Genomic DNA, 23,560 nt, shown 5'->3' on the forward strand with positions numbered 1-23,560 from the left:
TAGTGTGAGTCACATTGAAATTACGGTAGGGGAGCATAAATAGACCTGGAGTACTGATATAAAAGTCTTGTCCTAAAGCTTTATCTCTCAGCAGCATAAAATCTAAAAGAAGCATCAGATTTTAATGTGTTTTATATCACAACAGATTTGATCATGAGTCAATGTAAGGTTTCTGTCTCTTAGCTCTGGGATTATCATTGAGAATTAGGAAATTACATCTTTAAAATTGGACTTACTAACAAACAGCTGATTCCTTCAGCTGTATTAAATAAAGCTTTTCCCACATTCTAATTTATTAGTGGAGTCAGAAGAGGCTTTTGTGTGGTACTTGATGAAGTTACATTTCCTTAGTGCCATAGTTCAGATTTCAGTACGAATGGAGTTCTTAGCATTGTAAAAGGAAGTGTCAGTCTCCTTTTCTCCAGGCTAAATAACCCCAGCTCCCTCAGCCGCTCCTCATACGACTTTCTCTCTAGACCCTTCATCAGCTCCATTTACTTTCTGTGGACTTTCTCCAGGACCTCAATATCTTTCTTGAAGTGAGAGGCCCAGAACTGGACACAGTACTCGAAGTGCAGCCTTTCCAGTGCTGAGTACAGGGGGACAATCACTGCCCTGGTCCTGCTGGCCAGACTTTCTGATACAGGCCAGGATGCCATTGGCCTCCTTGGACATCTGGGCACTCTGCTAGCTCATGTTCAGTTGCTGTCAACCAGCAACGCCCAAGGCCTTTCCCTCTGGGCAGCTTTCCAGCCACTCTGTCCCCAGCCTGTAATGCTGTGGGGGCTTGTTTTGGCCAGAGTGTGTGGCTAGCACAGGTTTTTCCCATGAGAAATTTTCTTGTGTTTTATAAATAAAGATAAAGTTTGGATGTTGTTGGAACAGTGTCCCAGAACTTTGACAGTGCAGGCCTGGCCAATCAGGCCTGGGGGAAGGCTTCTGACTGACCAATCTGGGTGACTTTTGAGAACTCTATATATGTGATGAAATCAAAACAATAAAGGTCATTCCTTCTTGCCACTGAGAACTGGTGCCTTCATTACTCTGCTAGCTGCTCAACAGCGACAAGAGTGCAGGACCTGGCACTTGGCCTTGTTGAGCTTCATATCACTGGATTCAGCCCATCTATCCAGCCTGTCCAGGTCCCTCTGCAGATCGGTAGATCAACACTCCTGCCCAACTCTGCGAACTTACTGAGGGTGCTACTCAATCCCATCATCCAAATAACTGATAAAGATATTAAACAGAATTGGTCTGAATACTGAGCCTTCAGGAGCTCCACTAATGACCAGCTGCCATCTGGATGTAGCACCATTCTCCACCACTTTCTGGGCCTGGCCATCCAGCCACTTCTTAACCCAGCAAAGTGTGCACCTGTCCAAGCCTCAGGCTGCCAGCTTTTCCAGCAGAATGTTGTGGGAGACAGTATCAAAGGCTTCGCTGAAGTCCAGGTCCATCCACACCCTTTACTTCATCCACCAGGCAAGTTACCTGGTTACAAATGGAGATCAGGTTGGTCAGGCAGGACCTGCCTTTCCTACACCTGTGCTAAGTGGGCCTGATCCCCTGGTTGTCCTGCATATGCATTGTGGTCCACTGAAGATCTGTTCCATAACCTTCCCAGACACCAAGGTCAGGCTGATGGGCCTGTAGTTCCCTGGATCCTCCTTCCAACTCTTGGTGTAGGTGGGCATCACATTGGTTAACCTCCAATCATCTGGAACTTCCCTGGTTAGCCAGGACTGATGACAAATGGTAGAGAGTGTCTTGGCAAGCTCTTCAGTATCTGTCATCTCCTTCAGTATCTTCAGGTGGATTTCCTCCAGCCCTGTAGACTTGTGAGTGTCTAGGTAGCACATAAGGTCACTTCACTAATTCTTCTGGGATTACAGGGGGTCTACTCTGCTCCCTGTCCCTGTCTACCAGCTCAAGGAGCTGGTTGATACCCCATCTTTCTGTTGAAGACAGAGTCAAAGGAAGCATTAAGTGCCCAGCTTTGGATCCAGTAACACTTGAAGATTTTCCTTGGCCATCATTTTGTTATTAATGCATTAAAAAAAACCCACTTTTTATTATTTTTCACAGCAGTGGCCAGATTGAGTTCTAACTGAGCATTCTCCTTTCTAATTTCCTCTCTGCATGACCTGATGACATCCTTGTACTCTTTGTGACTTGCCTGCCATTTCTTGTGATAAATTATCTTTTTTTTTCCTGAGTTCTGGCAAAAGCTTCCTGTTCAGGCAGACCAGTTTTACGTGAGAGCTTGCCTTTTAGCACATAGAGATGGTTTGCTCCTGCACCTCCACAATTTCCTTCTTAAAGTATGTCCAACCTTCCTGGATCTCTTTGTTTTTAAAGGCTGTTTCACTGGTGAACCTCTGAACCAGTACCCTGAACAGGCTGAAGTCCACCCTCTGGAAGACCAAGACAGAGATTTTGATGACCCCCTTCCTTACTTCTCTGAGAACTGAAGACTATCATTTCATGGTCACTGTGCCCAAGAGACCTTCAACCACGACATCAGTCACCAGCCATCTTCTCTGGTCTAGCAGAGCACCACCCCTTGTTAGGCTGACTTACCAGGCTGTGCCAGGAGGTTATCTTCCACACATTCCAGGAACCTTCTGCAACTTCCCAAAAGAACTAGGGGGTCATGTTAGTGAAACTTCAGCCAGCTGTTTATAAAATGCTTCATCTGCCTCTTCATCCTGGTTGGGTGGTCTATAACAGACTCCCATCAGGATGTCTGCCTTGCTGGATTCTTTCTGATTCTTACCCATGGACACTCAATATTACCCTCACTATCCTTGAGCTTTATCCTGTGGAAGGGCTCTGGTTCACAGACCTTGGTCCTTGCACACCTTGCAGAGTGCTGGCTGCAGGTGGCACAGAGCTTCTCGGGGAAGCGCTGCAGGGGAAGGCACTTACATGACGGACAAAGAGATGCAGGCTCTTAAATGAGGACTTCAGGGAGTTTATTGAAGGGTGGAGCGGTGGAGAGATGAGGGGAGGAAAGCAGGCTGAAGGCTTTGACCAAAGAGCCAAGAGCAAGGCTGTGCAGGGGGTTATAAGGGGCACATGCAGGGGAGGAGTTTTGGCACGCAGGCCAGTAGGATTGCAGGAAAGAAGGACATACAGAACCTTTAACCAATGAACTCAGCTTGGAGGAGGGAGGAACATAAGACTGAACCAATGAGGAACAACTCATAAACAGAACAAAGCTGAAGATTCGGGAACTCAACCATATAAGGACAGGGGAGGAGGAGAGGCAGGAAACCAACCAGGCACACTTAAGGTGCATATTAATATTTCAAGGCTCAGAGGATCTTGGGAGTGATCTAAACAGTCACCACAAGTTAGAAGTCCTCCAGCTCCCAAGGCTCCTCCAGTGCCTCACTGTCAGATGGTGTGCCCCAAGCGGATAGCTCCGCAAGAGCGACTGCAACTCTATCCAGTCAAAACTCTCCCTAATGTCCAGAGCCACCACCTTCCTCTCCTTCCTTGCCTGTCTGCTCGTAAGAGCTTATAACCATCCATTGCAGCATTTCGGTCCTTGCATGTTTATAGCCTTGTGTTTACAGAGGTCATCCCACATGCATGGTCAGAGCAGGGGTGGTCCTAACAGCTTGATCTAGAACAGGGACTTGCAGTAAAGTAGAAAAGGTGACTGTTTAATATTAAACTGCTCCTGTGACAGGAAATCAGTGTGGTGACCCCATTGTAAAGATTGCAAACTTTTAGCTATCTAAAGTACCTGTTGTTTTGCTGAGAAGAAAAGTCATAGTCTTTGCAGAAACTTAAATGTAATAAATGCAATAATGCAATAATTTCATTTCAGGAGCAAGGCAGGGATTAGTCAATTTGAGAAAATCCAATCCAACACTAACAACTTCACACCTTTTCCACCTGGGGAAAGAGCTGGCCTGACAGCTTTTTGAGATCTCTCATCCATGATCTTAAGGGCGTAAACTGACTCCAGAGTAGGCAACTATATCACTGCACATACGTGGAGGGCCTTTTTTCCTCCCATGAACAGGATTTGGCAAAGAATAAGCCATGTTCCCGTTGATCAATGGACTGGGGAGGCCTTAAAAGACTTTTGTTTCTAAAATTCAGAGATGTGGGTGCAATTTTTTGGTTTTTTCCTCCCATGGTCCTCACAGACTACTGCAGTTGTTTTAGCTTTATCAGCATTGGGAAAATTTAATAGACTGCATCTTACAGTGTGTAACATAATACTCAGAGATAAATTGTAAGAGATGCAAACTATTGACCAACTTCCACAACTTCTAGATGTCAGCTATTATGGGACCTTTTGCTGTGGAATGCATGAAATCTTTCTATTAGATTATTTCATTAATGTTATGGTAGATGAGAGGATCCTGAAAACAATAATCTGTTTTACTGGAAACCTGGAAACCAAAATTTTCTTCAGCAACAGGGATGTGCTGAGACTCAGACTGAAGTATTAGTATTTCTTATTAGCTGGCTCAAGAAGAGGTCTATAATTATACATAATTATAATATAGGGGTTCTCCCCTAAATTTTAAAAATTTGGCATCATGGGAAGATACACATGGGTTTGCATACCATGGAGCAGGGTACCTCTCCTTCCTTTTCAGCCTTTGTGTAGCCATTCCTTCTTCTGCATTCCTCAGCAGCCAGCCATCAATACTTTCTGCTGTGAAAAGCTGGTTTTCAAAGGACAGATCTAATGTTTGACTGTAGTATATACCATGCTGCCTGAAGTTTGGTCATCCAGATATTTTAGATAAATTGAGACTGACTTGATAGTTGTCATTGCCTTGGCATTTTAAAACAGTTCATCAAACTTCTCATGAGTTGCCTTGATACTATGCTTCATAGCACCTGGTTAACAGAGTAAAATACCAGATAAAGACAGCAATTCTATTTGGTTATATAGGGTGATGCTTCCATCAAAACTGAAGGGGACCTCTAGGGAGGTAGTCCAAACACATTTTGGGGTGCAAACTGGAAAGCTTCCTCTACCATATAGGCAGGCAAAAGAGGGACAGTCACAGTGTAGATCACTCTACAGTGTTACTGTAGACTTACACTGGTCTTCTTTCAGTTTGTTTTGCAGGTTTTAGAAGGAAGTGTTCTTCCTTTTGTATAAAGTTGTTCATTTTCCTCTTAACTTGAAACAGCATAAGATAATCAGAATATTCACTCTGAGTGTGAATGCTACAAAATATACTGTGTAAGACTGGATTTTCCAGAAGCCCTCCTACAAGACTGGCAGACTTTGGTTCTGCTGCACATGGGCCAAGGCCTAAACACCCTAATATACTTCCCCCCACATGATTAATCCTGTTGACTGAAGGGACTTACATCATTAAAGTTATGATCTTCCTTGGTCAGGAGAATCCTGAAGCTACCCAAGATAAATATCTCCTGACAGACAGTTTATCCCTGCAACTTTAGTTATGTTATTAAACAAGCTTCTGTGCTATTACAATGCATGAAGACACCTTTGTTAGTCAGAAGCAATGTCTCTAAATATTTAAATAACAAAACCAGTATGTTTTTAAAGCTACCTAAGAACATCACAAGGTTCCTAGTGGTCGTCTTACACTCTTTAGTACCTGTGGGGTACTTCCGTATTCCTAGAAAAACTAATTTATATTTATATAAATGAACAAAATGTTATGACTGTGGTGCTTTTCTAATCTTTTATTAGCTGCCAGAATTCAAATTTATATTTATAAATTTCTACAGTTCTACTTGCCTTTTAAAGTCATTATAGTTCATTACGTGAAAAGCATCTTTTATGAAAGCATTTAATAAAAATCACTAAATACATGTCTTTGTTCAGAAATTACTTGCTGCAGAAGCTACTTTACACAGCTGAAAGTTTCAGGGACAAAGGAAAAGAAAATAAAATCAGTCTACACTTGGAGAACAATTTCCTATAAGCTTTGATTAAGTTATTTTTGCACCAATATCTTTAAATTTTAACTTTTTGCTACATGAAATATGACAGCTTTAGTAGGTATGATAGATGATATTAAGTAATAGTTGCCATATGTATCAGTTTATTTTGGGGAGTGATAGAGAAACTAATCCTGCTCATCTTTCTCACACATTCAGATCCACAAATCCAATTACTTGAGTGAAATAAATGAGATGTTGACCATTTTATATTTTATTTGTACTCTGTTATATGTGCTTGTTTAGTTCTTTATGTTGCTCAACAGTTGTTTAGGCATAGTGTTGATGCATGTATTCAGATTAATGCTGTCCTTTTGGCTTATTGCAAGATTAATTTTAGGCTGGCACAGCTGCTTAATCAATTCCTGTGCCTCAGTTTTCTCCTCCTAGAAAGTAAGCTGTTATAGTCCAATCCTGAAATGATTTTTAAAGGTGCTTGGATGATAGTTATTTACTGTTGTGATCATGGTGGATAGGAGTGTTTATACTGACTGTACACTTGAGGTCCAAACATAACAAGACACTGAGCAATGTGTAACTTTTTGATAAGAAATGTGCAGTGGTTTTTTTTCATAGGATTTAGTCCTGAATATCAAACTGCTGTAGTTTAATCTCTTTTTCAGGTAAGATCATTTTCTGATCCATTTTGACATGTTAGCTGATTTTTTGTGCTTAACACTTTTCTTTTTACCACCAATTTTAAAATATATCGAGTGGTTCTAGTCATATTATTAAAAGAGAAGCTGGAAAGAGTCTAGAGAAAAACCAAGAAAAAAGTTGAACATTAGAAAACTTGACTACAATGGGAGGTTTTTCTTACCTGTCCTTATCCTCTTTCTGTATTAAAATGTTTTTTTGTCTACAACCTGAATTTTTCTCTTTATTAATCTTGCTCTCACTGTGATATATTCTTCTGACTTGCTGTTTGTCTTAATAAGGACCATTAAAAGGCTTTAGAATGTTGCTCCAGATGAACAGTATCCTCAGAAGAGCATTATTTCTCTTGCAAGTAAAATAGTGTTCCTCCTATCATTTCTTTTCCATCATTGCAGATAGACTCCTTTTCTGGACATCTTTTGCCTGGAAAGTGTCACTGTTGGAGAGCTCTTAAATGGTTTGTTTTCACAGCAGCACATTGAGTAGAAGGGGACTCATGTTTCCTCAGCAAAGAAAAAACTTCTCTGAAAAGAACTCTACCTGTACTCTGCACGCTGGTAGTCCTTGGTGATCTCACAGCATCACTTTTTTTTTTTTTTTTGCTTTTCGATAGCCCTTTCACTAAAAGGCCAAGTCCTGGAGTGAGCATGAAGAAATAATACACATAACTCCTAAGAACAGGCAAGCTGATCCTTAATAGCACTTAACAAGAAAAACAGAAATATACGTTAGCTGAGCAGACTTAGAATACTTTAATGTTACAAGTTTTGACCTTCAGTAATTAAAAAATGCTGAATAATTCTGGAATTATGCAATGAGAAGGAAATAGGGTAGCTTTCTTCAGAAATATCTGATTAGCACATAATACTAGCCATATTATGCTAGTTTAATTTTTTCTTTATAGAGATTATCTTAGAAGATTTGTGACTCTGAGGAGATTATGCCTTCACAAATTCTCCCAATAAGTCTGAAATAAATCTGTTTTGGATCAATAAATTCTGACAAAGCTATTTTTAAAAAAGAAAGACCTGGCTGGTTTCAAATATTTACCAAGTTTTTAGATTTGCTGAACCAAGTTGATATTCTCTATCTACATTTTCATACTTTTGGGAGCTCAATTAAAAAAAAAAAAAAATTTCATTCAGTCTAGAGAAGAATGAATTTCCCTGGAAGTGTTACATCAGTATCACTGTCTTTCTCAAGATGAGGAGAGAGGAGGGAGGTTTGGAGCATCCTGGTAGTGAAAAGTACCTCCTCAGCAACTGTTGCCATGTCAGACACATCACTGATACTTAGTGTGTGTCGCTGTTGAGCCGCTAGCAGAGAAAGAAGACCCGGTTCTCCGTGTGGCATAAAAGAGTGTATTTCATTATTTAATTCCAACTTATATAGACTTTTTAAAGTTCACCCAGATTGGTCAGTTCGAAACCTCCCCCTAGGCAGATTGGCCAGGCCTGAACCGTCCAAATCTCAAGACACTGTTTTTAATAACATCCAAATTTTATCTTTGTTTGTAAAACACAGGAAGAAGAGAGAAAAGAATTCTCACGGGAGAGGTCTGTGCTAGCCACAAGTGTGCAATATTTTCATGATCTGTGAAGAAACAGTAAATTCCTCCACAGATGAGCATCAATCTGCAAAATGTTTTGCAAAGAACTAGACAAAGTTATCTTCATGTACTGCCTTGCTATGTGTGGCATGACATGAGATTGTCTTAACAGATGGTGAAATATTTTGCTGGCAAGCTGCCAAACCATGCTAGAAACTTCTAGTTTTGTTTCCTCAGGGCACCATTATATCAGTTCTGTAATGTAGGTTGACCTGAGTCTGCAGAGAGAAATCCCATCTTTGCTGGACATGAAGGAGCCTCAATGTGGGCAGCATCTACACCCTCAGTGCATATTGGATCAAATGCGGGTGTCTTCTTCTAGCCTCAGCCAATTCCTTTCCAAGAAGTATCTGTGGAAATGTCACAGACCAGACTGAGGAGGCAGTCAAGATTAGGCATCTGCATTGCTACATTGAGCATATGGATTAATTTAGAAGCAAAACTGATAAGACACAAAAATACTGGTAGCCTGTCTTGTAGATATAGTGATGTAAGTGTAAGGAAAATAATTTCAACTGTTAGCTCTTTGACACTGAGAGATGAGAAAAAAGTAAGCTTCATTAATTAGCCATGTCATGAATGGCTCTAATCTTGTCTCTATTTGGCATCATCTCTACACAGTTACTGTGTAAGTATAATTTTTTGTTTAAGGATGTGGATTACAATCTCACAAGCAATCATTAGAAAAATGTATTTTATCAAATCAAAACATGTCTTTTATAATTTTTTTTCTTCCCAGCAACTCTGACAATTTCTTTAAAAGCTTTTATCTGGTTCTTCTTCTACATTGAAGGATTTGCTGTCATTCACAAATTACCTCTGCCTGACTTCTGTGATGAGAAGCAACCTAGAGATACCTATAATGCTATCAAATGAGACTTACCAACTTCATATCATTCTACTGAAAGGACATCTTTTGCCACTAATGCTCTTTATCTACTTAATGCCAAAATTAATTTAAAAATTAATAAACCAATTATAAATAAACCAAATAAACCAAACCAAAAAACCAATAAACCAAAATTAATAAACCAATTTTTATTCAAAAGAAATAGAGAAAATCACATACAGCAGTGGGAATATAAGGGGAAGTAGCCTGAAAAGCATCACTATTGAAAACTAAAGCCTAGTTACCTTAAATTCTGTGATCCACTAAAATCGTATCATTAAAGCTGAATGAACAAGACTCTGCTATATGTATCCTATGGAACTAGACAGTGGGAGAATGCATATGCACTTCAAGGTCTATATTGAATGAGATCTTTACATTTGGCCATGTGACTGAAAAGCTTTTTGTTTGAATGTGGCTTTTTTGTTGTTTTTCTTTTTTCTGGAGTGCCAGCAGCATATTTGCTGTGATAAATCCAGAGAGACAGTCTGTAAACAGTCTGTGAAGAACAAAGTTGTCTTTTTCCAGGTAGAATTTAAATGTTTGGTTAAGAAATGAAACTGTAGTAGCTACAGAGAAATTAGAAATTTATATTCAATATCTCTCTTTCTTTGATCACAAAAAAAGCTTTTCAATTTATAATTCACATATTGTCTGTTAGGGATCCCTGCTGAGGACTTTGGTATGATAAATTATCTTAGTTTACTTGTCTGCAAGAATGAGCTTTAGTGGCTGTTCTGTACAGGAGACTGAATTGTTTATTGTGTTGTGGCTGCTTCCAGCTTAGAAAGATTTTTATGCTAAATGTTTTTCTATGTGATTTTAATGTTCCTTTGACAAGATCTCAAAAGCTAATTTTTAAGAAGTTCCATATTGTCAATTACTCAATTTTTAAATAACAATCCAAGTTCAATTTGAATAGTTTAAAATTGAAGTTTTGTCAATGGCAATTGCTTTGTATTTGATTCTGTGCTTTTTATTACTTGGAAATATTGTGGAAGAAAGATTTTCCATAAAGTTTTTGGCTGCTTAGGCCTTTTTTTTCCTCATTCTTAAGGACTAGGAGTATCAAGTAAAGAGAGAGCAAAAGAACTAGCTGGTCACCAGGTAAATATAGACATCAGAAATTAAATTATTAATAATAGTTTTTTGGTAGAATCTGCAAAAAAGTTGAGAGACTGGTCCCCTTGTCTTCAGTGCAATAAAGGGCAGAGGGCCAGATAATCTCTTCTTTTGAAAAGCTTGCAGCCCGAGAGATATTAGAAGATCATGTAAATCAAGTTGTCACATGAACAAATCTCTATCAAGACACTAAATACCGTATTTCATCTATTGCTGATGTTTTTTGGAGGGAACAGTTTTAAGGAAAGTGTCTGCTAAACAGTAAGGATAGAGGACAAACCAAAGGGTAGTAAGAAAGTGGATGAACTGGTAAGAGGGAGGGAAATAAGAAGTAATGAGGAGGGTGTGAACCTGAGTGCACAGCTAGTTTCAAGAAGGCTGAGACAAACTGGTCACTATTAGAAAGCTATCCAGGTGCTTTTCAGCTACATGAGTAAGTACAGGCAGAAATAACAGAGGACAGGATTTTTTTTTTTAATTCAGCAGAGTAATGTTTTGTTTTATTTAGGATGCAGTAAAGGACATAAAACTTCAGCCAAAGATATCATTGCTAATTGTTCAGGCAGTTAAATTTAGACCTTGTTCAATCAAAAGAAGTAATCAATCTTTTCAAGAAGTATGAGAGGAGCAATGGCCAAAGAAGGGCAAAGAGATTGCCTTTTCCATTCTTTGAGATGTCTCTTTGTCTCATTTCTTCTCTTCAGTATAGCTTTAGTGCAGACACGCTGAACACAGCAGATTTCTGTACTCTATTCACAGGATGGCCCAGAGGTTAAGATGCTGATCTAGAATAATCAGATGTTGGCTTAGTATTAACATTCTCTGAACTTGGTGTAGAAGTTACTTGCCTTTCCTGTACCTTTTTTGCCCAATGGTAAAGTGAGCGAAAAATGAACTGTTATTAAACAATTCTGTAAGGAAACAGAAAACTCAAAAGTTTGAGGATCGTAGGTGTTGCTATGCTATTAATAGTTCAGTTCATCAGCCCACACATAGGCTGCTTGAGTTGTATTCTGCATTGCTTCAAGCTGCCATCCTATGTCACGTTTGCCACCTCCACAGAGGTGTTTGAGACATCCTTTGTGATCTGAGATGATTATGGGGAGGCAAAGGAATCAAACCCATGGTTTCTCTAAGTTGATTCTTTGTTTTTAGCTTGGTCCCTATTCTCTCATAATTCTTTCTTTGATTTCTCACTCTTTTTCTGTATATATGTTGATCTATGTTGTTTATTGTTTCTTTCCATTTTGTTTTCCTGTTTAAGCTACATTCTATGAAAATCACTTGCCATGACTATTCCAGCATCTTTACCTCTGTCATATTGGCTAGTCTCACACAGAGTCACACCATCTAGGGAATAGCTTCTTTATTTTTTGAAGCTGTGCCAGGTTTTCACATCCACTGGGGATAAGCACCTTTCAGAATACAGACAGGGAATGTCTGATAAGCCACCTTATCATGTGGAAGAGCCCCATAGCATTAAGTCTTGTGAAGCTGCTAAGCAAAAAATAGAAGTCTCTAGCAGTACACTGACATAGCTAATAGTATTCCTTCCCTTTTCATAAGCAAAATGAGACCTTTGTAAACTTGAAAGCTCATCCTTCAGTTTCCTTGTATTTCTACTGCCCAGCTGAGTTTTACTGCTGGGCCTCTTAGAGTCACACTTATAGCTTACTTAGCACACTTATAGGTTACTTAGAACAGTAACCACCTGCTGTTGTCTTAAATTTTGCAAGGGTGCATACTTCCAGTCAATGAAATTTGCTGGATGTTGCAAAAAACAAAAAAACAAACAAAAAAAAAAGGTGAGAAAAGGTTTGCCTACATACTGTGATACACTGCAGTATGCAGGTCAGTGTCCTCTGTAAAGTACTTTCTGGTTATAGCCAAATGACCAAGGACTAAGGTAGAAGTCTGTGGCTTCGTTCTGAAAACAATCATAATCTTTTTTATTTTGTGAATCTCTTTAGAGCATTTTTACATTAGCTGGGCAATGATGAACAATTAGATTCTGTGATTTGCAGAAAGGGTAGTATAGTCATCTCTCATCACAAAATGTTCACTTTTGTCATGCAGGCTGCATTTCCTCTAGCAATTTTGATTAAGAGAATGTAGATTATCATGGGGGTTTATGCTCAGGTAGTTCCAAGGCCAGGTTATATCCAGGTGGGAATGCTTGGCTCCTCCCTCCTAGGCAGAGCATCTTACAATAGGATAAGTCCATGAGTCATGTGGTGGGTCCTTCATGGCCCATTGTCTGTCATCCGGGGTGGGTCAGGTGATAACAGCTAACGGCCCACAGCTGGTGGTAATAGAATACTTAAATACATCTATATTGTAATACATCTATATTGTAACCTAGGACAAGCAAACATTTGTCGCAGTCAGCTGGTGTTTCTGCAGGAATGCAGTGGTGGAATAGCAGCAGGAGTACAAGGGCAAGGCTGAGTTCTTCGAAAGTGTACGACTATATAGCATGGAAAGTATGAAATTCAGTACCTGCTTAGAAAAGAGAAGTGATTGAGCCTCTTACACTAGAGCTATGCTGAGATCAAAATATTTATAGCAGAATTGAAACTGAGCAGTACACTGCTATTTCACACACAGGAATCTTAACTCTGTCATAAAATGGTAATTTGTACTTACTCTGTGTGTTCAGCATTAGAGAAAAAATAAACAGTTTAAAAAAAAATCTTATATTTATTATTTTTCTAATTATGAAAATCAATATAATTTTTAATCCTGCAATGTAACAATATTGGAAAATATCTGATTGCCCATCTTCTTTTTCTGATCATATTTTGAGATTTCAGTGCTGAAGTGAAATGGAGGCAGGAGAAGACTATACACTTTGACATCATGACAGAAAAGGATTTGGTTTGCTATTAAATGCCACCCAAGTAGATCTTGAGTTGTTAGATATGAATGTCACCTCTTTGGAGAGGACACTTTCTATTAGGTGGACTAAACAAATAGGTCCATAAGACTTATACTTACATATCTCTAATCCACTGCACTGTCTCTTCCTGCCCTTCTTTGCAGAACAACTAAGGAGCATCCTTGTAATGATTTTCCCTCTGTTTTCACTTCAGCAACCCATATGCTAACAGTGAAGAGGTGGGAATCTTGTGTGGCTTCAATGACTTGAGCATTTTGTTTCTTGTACTTAACACCCTGCTGTCATTTTTTAGTAAGAGTTAGTATATAAGTTTTGAAATTAATTCTATACCAGGCTTTATACTTTTATTTGTTGTCTTCCTAGCTAGCTTTTATTTCTGGAAGAAACTGGTTTCTTAAACTTTGCTCCTACACTTCTCAAATACCAGCTGGATATTATGGACCATTCTTAACCTTTCTACTTTGACACTTTGAAATGATTTTGTGGTATTGGATGCTTTGTATAGCATCCCATCACATGAAAAAATTTTTTCTTTTTAAACATGGAGGTGCTTGTGTGGATTTATTTTGGTGGGAGGAATTACTGTCAGGCTCTGGTAAGCCTGGGGCCATGTATGTTTGCTTTATGAACTGACATATACTACTTCATGGTTAAGTTAAAATACAGTCACATTTACTTTGAACACCCATTGTGTTTCTCTTTTTTTATCTCAGATAAGCATTGTTGTGTATCAGAAGAAGCTTCTTTCAAAGCTTCTATTATATATTGGCCAAATACTTCTTTAAATTTTGTGAGCATTTGCTGATATCCATATGACGTTTTGCATAAGGGTAACTCTAAAATTACCTAAATTAACAACTCCTAAATGGTTTGCTTTCATTTTAGTCAGTTTCTGTCCCGAAGTACCATCTTGAAACTCCTTTGGAAAATGGCACACATTAGTCATGCAGCCCTAGTATTTCTTTTACAGATTGTAGAAGAGTAGGGTATTAGGTACAAAAAATGTTGTGGAATGGTGTTGTAAAAGTATTGTGGAACAGTGTTATAAATGGATGAGTTTGCATTTCTTGAGATACAGAGCACTTTACTGTTCTCAAAAAATTTTGGACAGGGAGTCCATGACAATAGTTTTAAACTCTCATGAGTGTTTGTTTTGCTTTACACACAGCACTTATTCTGTTATAACCCTAAATTGTGTTACCTTAGGCAAGTTAGAATAGGTCAATTTTTTCAGTATTTTAACGGTCCTGTGAATTTCTGATAAAGTCTTCTCCTGGGTAGCCCTGTGTGAGCAGTCATACCTTCCCACCCTGAGTGGTTTTGAACATGTTGGTTGTTCTTTAAGAATACTGATGTGTGACTGGGGATGATGCATGTTGGGATGTCTGATGAGGTCGATTCCCGTCCACTCTGCTGCTGCTCTGCAGGACACTGAGCTGCTCTTGAGGCAGCTCCTGAGTGACCACAGCTTACCTCAGAGAATCAGTTTCAGGGTTGTTGGGTTTTTAAAATTTTTTTCTTCCCTTGAATAGTTTTGAGAACATTTTTAGGAGAGGATGGCTGGGCCTGTCAGGGTGGTAGTCTCAGTAGCTAGCATAACACTGTCATTCTTGCCCCAAGACAAGAGTTGTCAGTGTAATCAAGCTTTCTTAAACTAATCTGAAGTTTATTTTATTATATTAGTTTCCTTTCTTTGGTACATTGCAAGCACCAAATAACATTCACATTATATTCATTCTAAAATTGCTCATTTGAATTCAAGATCCTGATAAAACTGAATGTATTATATGGTAGATAAAGGCACTTAGAAGACTAAAGACGAATTAGTCTCATGTCTTCTTCAAGTTTTATTGAAGATGCAGCATCTCCAAATGGAAATAACCTTGATGACATTTATAAAATACATCAGACATTCTTGATGTTGTCACTCAAATTTTATGTCAGTGTAGAATCTGCCATGTAATGTCAGTACCACATTGCCTGACAATCCCTCTACATGTATTTACTTGACAGTATCTAAGTTTACCATTGCATCAAAATTAGCTTTTATTTCATTCTCAATTCTAATTGGACTTAACTGTTTAGTTCATATATTCTTAGCAACATGCTGGGTCAACACTGATACTCATTTTAGATACTATTTTTAAAATCTTTTTATGTCATTTTAAGAGGAAGCTTAGTGGTAGCTGATTTAGTTTAATTGTATGAAACAAGGTATCTTTTATCCTGGCTTTTAAGATGGTGAATATGTTCAACTATTTTGTACAGTCTTCAGAAGATTACAAAAAACTCAAGTATAGAACATATATTGAGATTCAGTTCAAGTCCGTTTCTTTAATTTTTGAAATTTATTTTACTGTAAATGATACAGACTGTTCATACACATTGATAGATGTTCTCAAACCTAACCTCAAATGTTATTTGTCTGTATGGGTATGCTAAGAAAAAAAATGCTAACCACCTGCCTTCTCTAAGTTCTGGACTCATTCAAGCCCTACAGGCCACCAAATGTTCAACATCTTTGATTTCTCTGCTCTTTTTTTTTTTCTTAATAACCTGAATTCAAATCCATAATATGGATTACTTACCACATGGACCTAATAAAATATTAGCCACTTATCAGTCTAGATTTCCTTTCTTTAGCATGTTGTAGAGCACTCCAAGGCTTTTGTGAAACACAATCCATCTACCCTTCTCCTGTCCTCATGGGCCACTAACGAACTGGGCTATTCCTGTTAGTAAAGCTAATCCTTATCTAGAACGGTAGTCAAACTGAGGCATATGGGGGAAGCTAGGCACTTGCTGCTCCTAAGCACAGCCTTCATTTTACCATTAAGAACCATCAGATGCTTTCCAATAACCTGTGTGTTTCAAGTCTATTTTCTCTTGTTCTAAACCTAGTGCTAGTAATGGTCTACTTGCCTTTTCCTAACTCTAGCCATAGACCAAACCCTGACTCTAACCCAGGTATTCCATGGAACAAGATGCAAAATGTATTTAAAATTTATTTCAGTCTGTCCATGAGGTGGGGGTGGAGTTAGAGTAGGGCAGACAAGCCTTCATCTGGCCTTAACCCTACCCCAAAAACACCCTATAGATGCTGACCTAACTGAGCAAAAATAAACTATAAACTATAGACTTCTGTTGACAAGAGACTTCGGAGACAGAAGTGCACAAACAAGTGCAGAAGGGTTGGTCATTTTCTACATACTTCAGCCTGGCCACTTTTCTGTGTAGGCTACCAATGGTAAACTTGTGATTACAATTAGATTGGTTATAAAAGGCTGAGCTACACATTCATTAGTCCATGGAGTAATATGGGTGGGATCTAAAAGAATGTGTGAGAAATAGTTTATTTTCTGGTTTATTTTCTGGCTTTGTGGGGATGGGATTAGGATTGCTTTCAGCAAAAGAGTAGGTGAACCCTAATTACCTATGTACAAGGCATGAGCTGCAGGACTTCCACGAGGGTAAGTTACTTTAGCTAATGCCAAGCCTCTGGCTTGGAACTTTTATATCCAACCATATGACATATTTATAGTTCTGATTTGGATTGGGAAAATTGAGAAACTATGTTATAAATTATCTGTATTAGGATTGGTGTTCGTAGAGGCTAAATTGCAACACTGCATTTTAATTCAGCTAAATATCTGTATAGAAATGGAAAGTTGGAGATAGGATAAAAAAACCCCAAACCGCGGTAGGTGCTATGGAAGGTTGTTCCCTTCTGAGGCTTGTGCTGTTGAGCCTGAGTGCATATTTGAAAACATGGATGTGTGCCACTGATAGGGAAAAAAAGGTCTATCATGACAACTTTTGATGCTGTAATTTGTTATCTGAGTTTTGAATTGCTCATACTACAGTTAACATGCTTCTTGCTTCAGAAGTATTTTGAATGTATTGCCATGGTCAGGAGGCTTACCTGGCAGCCACCTCTTTGAAAAGGAACTGGGAACTGGTGGATTTTCAGAAGGCCCCCAGGTTCAGATCAAAGCCATGCCACAGTTTGGGGCAGACTGTTTGGCTCATTGGTGACAAGGAGTGATGTGAAGGCCTGTGATGATTCAAAATGTTAAATTAAATGATTACTCTGTAAAATTCTCTGTTATACTTACTAATATTTTATTAGTTGGTGATGAGGGTATATGAGTTTTTTGAGAGTGGGCAGCTCTCTTAAAAGCAACCCAAAATGCCCACGTGTGCCAGAAAATGAACATAGCAATTGGCAGCAAAAGGCTAGTCTACATCTTTTTTTCTTCTTTGGTATCATCCTTTCTGTCTTTCTGAGGTAATTACGTCAAAACTTCCTTGATATTTCACATGCCATGTCCACAGGTAGCATTGCCTCACCTGCATGATCATCTTGACCTCTGGTTTCTACTGTAGCAATGCTCACCACCCCTTTGTACAGCCTGATTTTTTGCTGTGAGGCTGGCTGGGCTTGGGAGAGGAAGGTGGTCAGAGAAAGAATATGGTAGTACTGGAACTGTAAATTCTTCATTTTGAGAAGAATAGGTGGTAATGTTTATATGTTTATTCACAGTATCTGTTAATCGCTACTGTTTCCATTTTGTGGGGCTTCTGGGTTTCATTTTGGTTTTGGTTTAATTTGTTTGGTTTTGTTATTAACTGTGCAAATAGATAGTTTGATTGATTTATAATGGGATAGCAATCTGAACATCAATCTCTGAGATGGTTCATTCCCAGATTTGGAATCTGGGATTTCAAATCAAATAAAGATTTGGGGATTGCTTTACAAGCAGGGTGAAGCCAATGTGCAGATATGTTTAAGTCTTCAATATTATAATGAATGGATAGCAATGCGATTTAATAATAGAATGCATTTATTGTGGTTAAACACAGCATAAAGTGTAGCTGTGTCAAATTACTTTTGAGATTGCTGATTGAATAGCCCTTAGTGCTGAATTATTGTAACATACTTATTATCTAGTGGATGACAGACCACTTGTGAATTAATGAGGGGAGTAAAATGACCACCAAGTTTTAAATAAGCATCAGACTCACAGTTCTTTATTTTCTTTGACTTTATGTTGAAAATCACGCAGATAAGAATAATGCTAATACTGTTGGATGTAATGAGAAGAAAAACCTAATGAGTTTTTTTCTTTCTTTGTCTGAACTGAAGGACAGCTTGTAGTGCCAGCAAAATTCTCTCATTCTTCCTTGCTTTGAAACTATGGGATTTTTTGCTAAAAGAAAAGTTAGTTCACTAAAAAAAAAACAAGCAACATTCACCCAGGGACTCCATACTTGGAAGTATATTTCCACACACATACCCACACATACACACACACACAAACATACACACCATACTCCTGCTTTTATCCTTTTTTATTTTGACAAAATAGTTTCTTGTGTGAACTTTGGAAATTGTAGTGCACGAAAAACCCCCAAAAGTAAAATGCTATTTACGCCTAACTGCAAGAACAGAATTGTTGAAAGTAGCAGTATTTTTGGTTTGTGTCATAGATATTAAATTATTCCTTTTTCCTTTCACTATAGGTACTTCAAAAACTAGGAAAAGCAGATGAAACCAAAGACGAACAGTTTGAAGAATATGTTCAAAATTTCAAACGGCAAGAGGTCAGTTACTTTTCCAGTTTCTTTAATTGTGTCTTAAGAATGCAATGTATTTAACTTGCTGATTTTGAAGAAGGTGTTGCAGGGGAACAGGTGAGATGTTTTTCTTTTTTTGGTGGGTGCAAGATTTTGTTCTGCTATTTTTAAACAGAGATAACAGTTGCATTTGTGCATGCAGAGGGCTAAAATTTGGGCTGAAAATAAAAGGACATATTGTACTCATATGTAACATCATCATGCTTAAACCACTTGAGATCAGAGTGACAGCACATTTTCACCAGTAATTGAGAATAGAACCCAACCCCAACTAAATGCAGCTTAGTGGTTGCCTTCTCACAAAGAAGAGAAATATTTCCTTGGTTTTGTTTTGTGGATTACTTTCATCAGTGCTATACAATAAGACTGGTTTTATCAGAATTTAGTAGATTAATAGAGTCAGACTGTATATTGTGTTGTAAAGCTTCCTGTGGGTGCTGGGGTCTATGGTTGCAGTGCTGATGAAGCACAGCTAGGGAGCAATGCTCAATTACTCTTAGTATTATAAACACAACACAGGAAAGCAAAGGTGCTCCAAAGTGTTTATAATCTACTCCCAATGCAATCCTAAATTCTAACCCCAAGTTAGAATGTTGCTTTGCTGGACAGACTTTTTGGCTCTGAGATGCAATTGCAATAAATTGCAATTTATTATACAGTACCCTTCTAGTACAAAGTAATGCCTCCCATGAGCTGTGGTAATACCACCAAGAAAACAGTCTTGTTACATAAGTATGAGCTGAAGTATCTGGTGTCTTTGTGAGCTGTTATTTAGAGCTTCTATAGAAAGGTACTGGAGCATGAGAACTAGTCCCACACATTTTACACAATGTAAAATTTGGCTCATGCAATTTCTGCTCTGAATCAGTCCTGTTCTACCACATGGACTTTTCTGCTTTCTGTGCAGCCACAAACCCTGCGTCCAGACTGCTGGAATGCTTATTAACTCTTTTTCATCTTATTGTCACTTAGTCTTTATTTCCTTCTCTCAGTGTAGAAAAGAGGGAGGTTTAAAGAGCTACTGAGCTTTACTCTTCACCAAAGAGAAAAATACTGGGAAGTAAAAGAATCTGTTTCTCTGAGAAGGGTAGTTCCTTCCCCATATTTCTTGAGGTCAGGAAGATGGTGGGATTTAATAGGCTTGTAGAAGCTTTGAAACCCCACAGAGATGTTATATTTTTCCTTTTCTTCCCCTTCCACTTTTCCAAGTCTTCTTGACTTGACTTCTTGATTATCTGATGTTGTTGCTAATCATTGCTGTCCATATCCCAGCTATTTGCACAGCTAGCAACTGTGTTTCTAGAGATAAGGTACATCTGTGAGGGGGTTTTTTTGGTGTAGGAGCAAATGGAGCATCCCCATGAAGAAACAGAATTTGTGGGATTTTTTTCTTTTATTTCAGAATTCTGAGACAAATAAAAGAGGGGAAAGAAAAAAAATCCTTTGAAGGAAATTGATGTCTCAAGTATTGGGTTTTTTCTGTCCTTTACCAAGACTTTTCTGTAATGGCGATTTTAAGCTGAAAGTCTTGCTTAGGGCTAAGGAGGATCATAACATTACTTTCTTTTTATTTCCTCTTTCTACTTACAGAGAAAGTAATACTGTAAAGGACTCTGCAGGAACTGCATGATGCTAAATCTAGATGAGAATGTGACCTGGGACCAGCCAGAGAAGGAATTGTGTAGGAGAATTGATTGCACGGGGAACTACTACAACTATCATGACAGGCACATGCAGATTAGGCTGTGTTCACTGACACACCAAATGAGAGAGACTGTATATATACTGAACTAGTCACACATGCTTACTGTGCCTTCAAGGAGTTCTGTTGTGCACAATTCTTCAAATACAAGGGGAAATGTTGCAAAAGCACTGTTCCTGCCATGTTCACCAATAAGAAGCATATAAATAGCTTAAATTTTTCAAGTTTTCTCCATGCTTTGGTCTACAATTTATTATCATTGCAAAGGTATGAAGAATTACAATTGGCATCTGAATTATCACTCTTACTGATTAATGCCATGCAGAACTGCTGTCTTCTGTGAACCTAGGCAGGCATCTCTTCTTGGTTTATGTTCAGTCCTACTTTCAAGTTCATTCTGCAACTCTAGAGGCTTTAGATAAAGAAAGGTTAAATTATAGATAATAAAGTATAAAAAGGTAATCTGGTAGATTGTCTTGGAGGGATTATCTCTGTCCTGACATTCACCAAACTGTTGATGTGGGCCATTCAGGAGTCTTGCAAGCAGAACTACCCCTGACAGAGGCTGTCCCATCTTTTTCAGTTCCTGCCAGGATTACTTTTCTCCTTGGTGGTCACTGACCCAGCAAGGCCATTATATCAGGGGGGGAGGAGGGGTAGAAACAGGCCTCTGCGTTTACTGAAAGTGTCTCTAAGGCTATTGAGAGATCACTCCAGCCAGCACTGCTCTGGTGCTGTACAGAAAGACCCTTCTCACACCCATGCCAGTGTAAGGCACAGATTCTCACTCACCCAGAGAGCCGGATAGCTCATGTGTTACCAGAGACAAAGAATCCAGAGGCTCAATCAGCTGGATATTCCAGATGTTTATTCCAGAGGGTTCCAGGGTGAAAGAGGAGGAAGAACCCCACATGTCCCTAGATATAGGGATCACCTGGGGTCAGGGGAGAGGAGGCGGGGGGAACACCACAACCAATGGGGAGAGGGGAGGGATGGAGTCAGGGGTTAGGTTACAGCCAGGGGGATTTACATAATTTGGGGAGGGACTTATCATGTTACTCAGACTAGGATGTTTCCCACCAGTGAAACCCTGCTGTACTGGAACCACTTGGCTCCCCAGCAGTTCCTGAGGTGGTATCACGTACCACCACAGGCCATGGCAGAGGCAGTTCTGGAGGAGGTCCAAGCTTTACTTTGTTTCTTGCAATCTCACTTGGCAATGATTTGTCTGTTCCCTGGCCGCCTCACCGACCCACAATTCATTCTGAGGAACACTCTCTTTACAGTTCTGTGTCCCTTTGCAAGTTCTTTGTTGCAGCTGGTGCTTACGTGCTCTGGGGACCCTGGTTAGTTGAAAACTATGAAAATGGTCTATTTATATTGTTTCCCTGCATTACTGAGCCTGCAACACTTGAGAGGTCAACTGACCTTAAGTATAGAATGATCTTTTTATTACTACTCTCCAAAGATACTAAATGAGGACTCCCAGTTCAGCCCACTGAATGGATAGAGAAAGGAAAGAGCATAGTACTCATTTTCCAGGAAATAGATAATTGAAAACCTAAAATCTTTGCCTGAATAGCAGATCAGATGGTGGGCATGTACCAAACTCAGCAGAAGGCTATGTGTAAGGACACATGCAGCACATCTGGCTGGAGAAAAAGGTCATTTAGATTCCCCAGTAATCCATTCCCATCTCTTCCTGAATACAACTGGGTAAGAGCCTCTTCTGAACTTTACAACCCAGAGTCAAATTAGCCAGATGAATCACCATGGAGAAACTGAGTCATCCCATGTCCAGGCAGAACAGAGCACAGTTGCTTTGCAGAGCCTCAGAACTTTCTCTGTCAAAACCATTAAGCTGCTGCAGCTGATGCCGACAGTAAAAACATTTAGATTTTAACCAGTCAATACAGCTGTTTCTCTTCCACTTAAGTTGTAAACTGAAAATTGCCACTTTAAATCAAAGCTTGTGGAAAAAACAAAACATATAAACTCATATATGACAGTATGATAGATTTTCATTCTATTGCAAGAAATTTCTTGACATTTAAACATTTATCTCTGCACAGCTAATTGTGAGTATGCTCATCCTCTTAATTGACTCTGGAGTTCAGAATAAGGGGGAAGAAAAGAGAATTCTGCATAATTCTCTCAATTGTGAAATTATCATCAAAGGCCATTAAAGGTTTGCCTGAAATTTCATCTCTATTCTGTTTTTCAAGCAATTGCATCTTACACATTCCGTTTTTCATAGGAAGTGCAGTGCAATTACCTTTATCCATGTATATATTTTAATGACTCACAATCATTAAAAGTCACACTATTGTTCTGAGAGAACAATATTTTATTTCTTGTATATACATATTTACCTCTTTATTTTTCTACATGTAGTTATGAGACTTCTTTTACTTTACAGAATAGAGTTAAGATATATTTGATATCTTAAACCCATAAACATTATGTACCGTATATGTACACACAGGAGATACAACCATTGCTACTTACAAAAGCAGCTTCCCATGGTATGTTGTCAGTAAAAAAGCAAGATGTCAAGTGCTGTTGCTGCTAGTTTATAGAATTAGGTGAAAACTAAGATCCTTTTTTTACTGTTGTTGAGTAATCAGAATCTGCTTCTGTGAACTGTTTTACTTAATGTGTGCCTCATAGTAAGAGCTGCTCATTGGGTGTAATTGTTAGGGATCTTGAAAAGGCTTACCCCATCCAAATCTTTCACGCAAGCATGGTTGACTGCCTTACAGCTGTGTCATGACATTGTCTAAAAGTTGGTTTGAGACAGTTAACATTTATTGAAGTGTTCTTTTTGCATCAGCTGTGCCACTGATTTTTTTAAACCTATTCATGAATTTAGATACCCAAGATGAGATTCACCACCTAGACACAGGCACCAGATATGCCTCACAGTGTCCCACCTGGCCCCCAGACATTGCTCCAGACAGAGAGATATGGCTTTGACCACAGTCCTGTATATCTGCTGCCTTGAGTACCATGTGGCATTTCCAACTGCAACAGACACATATGTTTTGGCAGTTGAACCCTGTGCGTAGAGAGCGATCCAGTTCCTGACTGCAA

The 23,560-nt window shown here is 38.8% G+C and overlaps 1 protein-coding gene across 3 annotated transcripts in view; it reads left to right on the forward strand.

Moving 5' to 3' along the window:
* Positions 1-23,560, forward strand: part of AMPH (amphiphysin) — a 133,466-nt gene that overhangs the window by 39,925 nt on the left and 69,981 nt on the right. For all 3 annotated transcript variants that reach the window (XM_085051600.1, XM_085051598.1, XM_085051601.1), the window contains exon 2: positions 18,652-18,732. In XM_085051600.1, coding sequence (XP_084907726.1) covers positions 18,652-18,732 — 81 coding nt within the window. The remainder of the gene's footprint in view (positions 1-18,651; positions 18,733-23,560) is intronic.

Source organism: Lichenostomus cassidix, chromosome 2, assembly GCF_008360975.1.
Source record: "Lichenostomus cassidix isolate B80296 chromosome 2, HeHo_3.0, whole genome shotgun sequence".
NCBI classification, from domain to species: Eukaryota; Metazoa; Chordata; class Aves; order Passeriformes; family Meliphagidae; genus Lichenostomus; species Lichenostomus cassidix.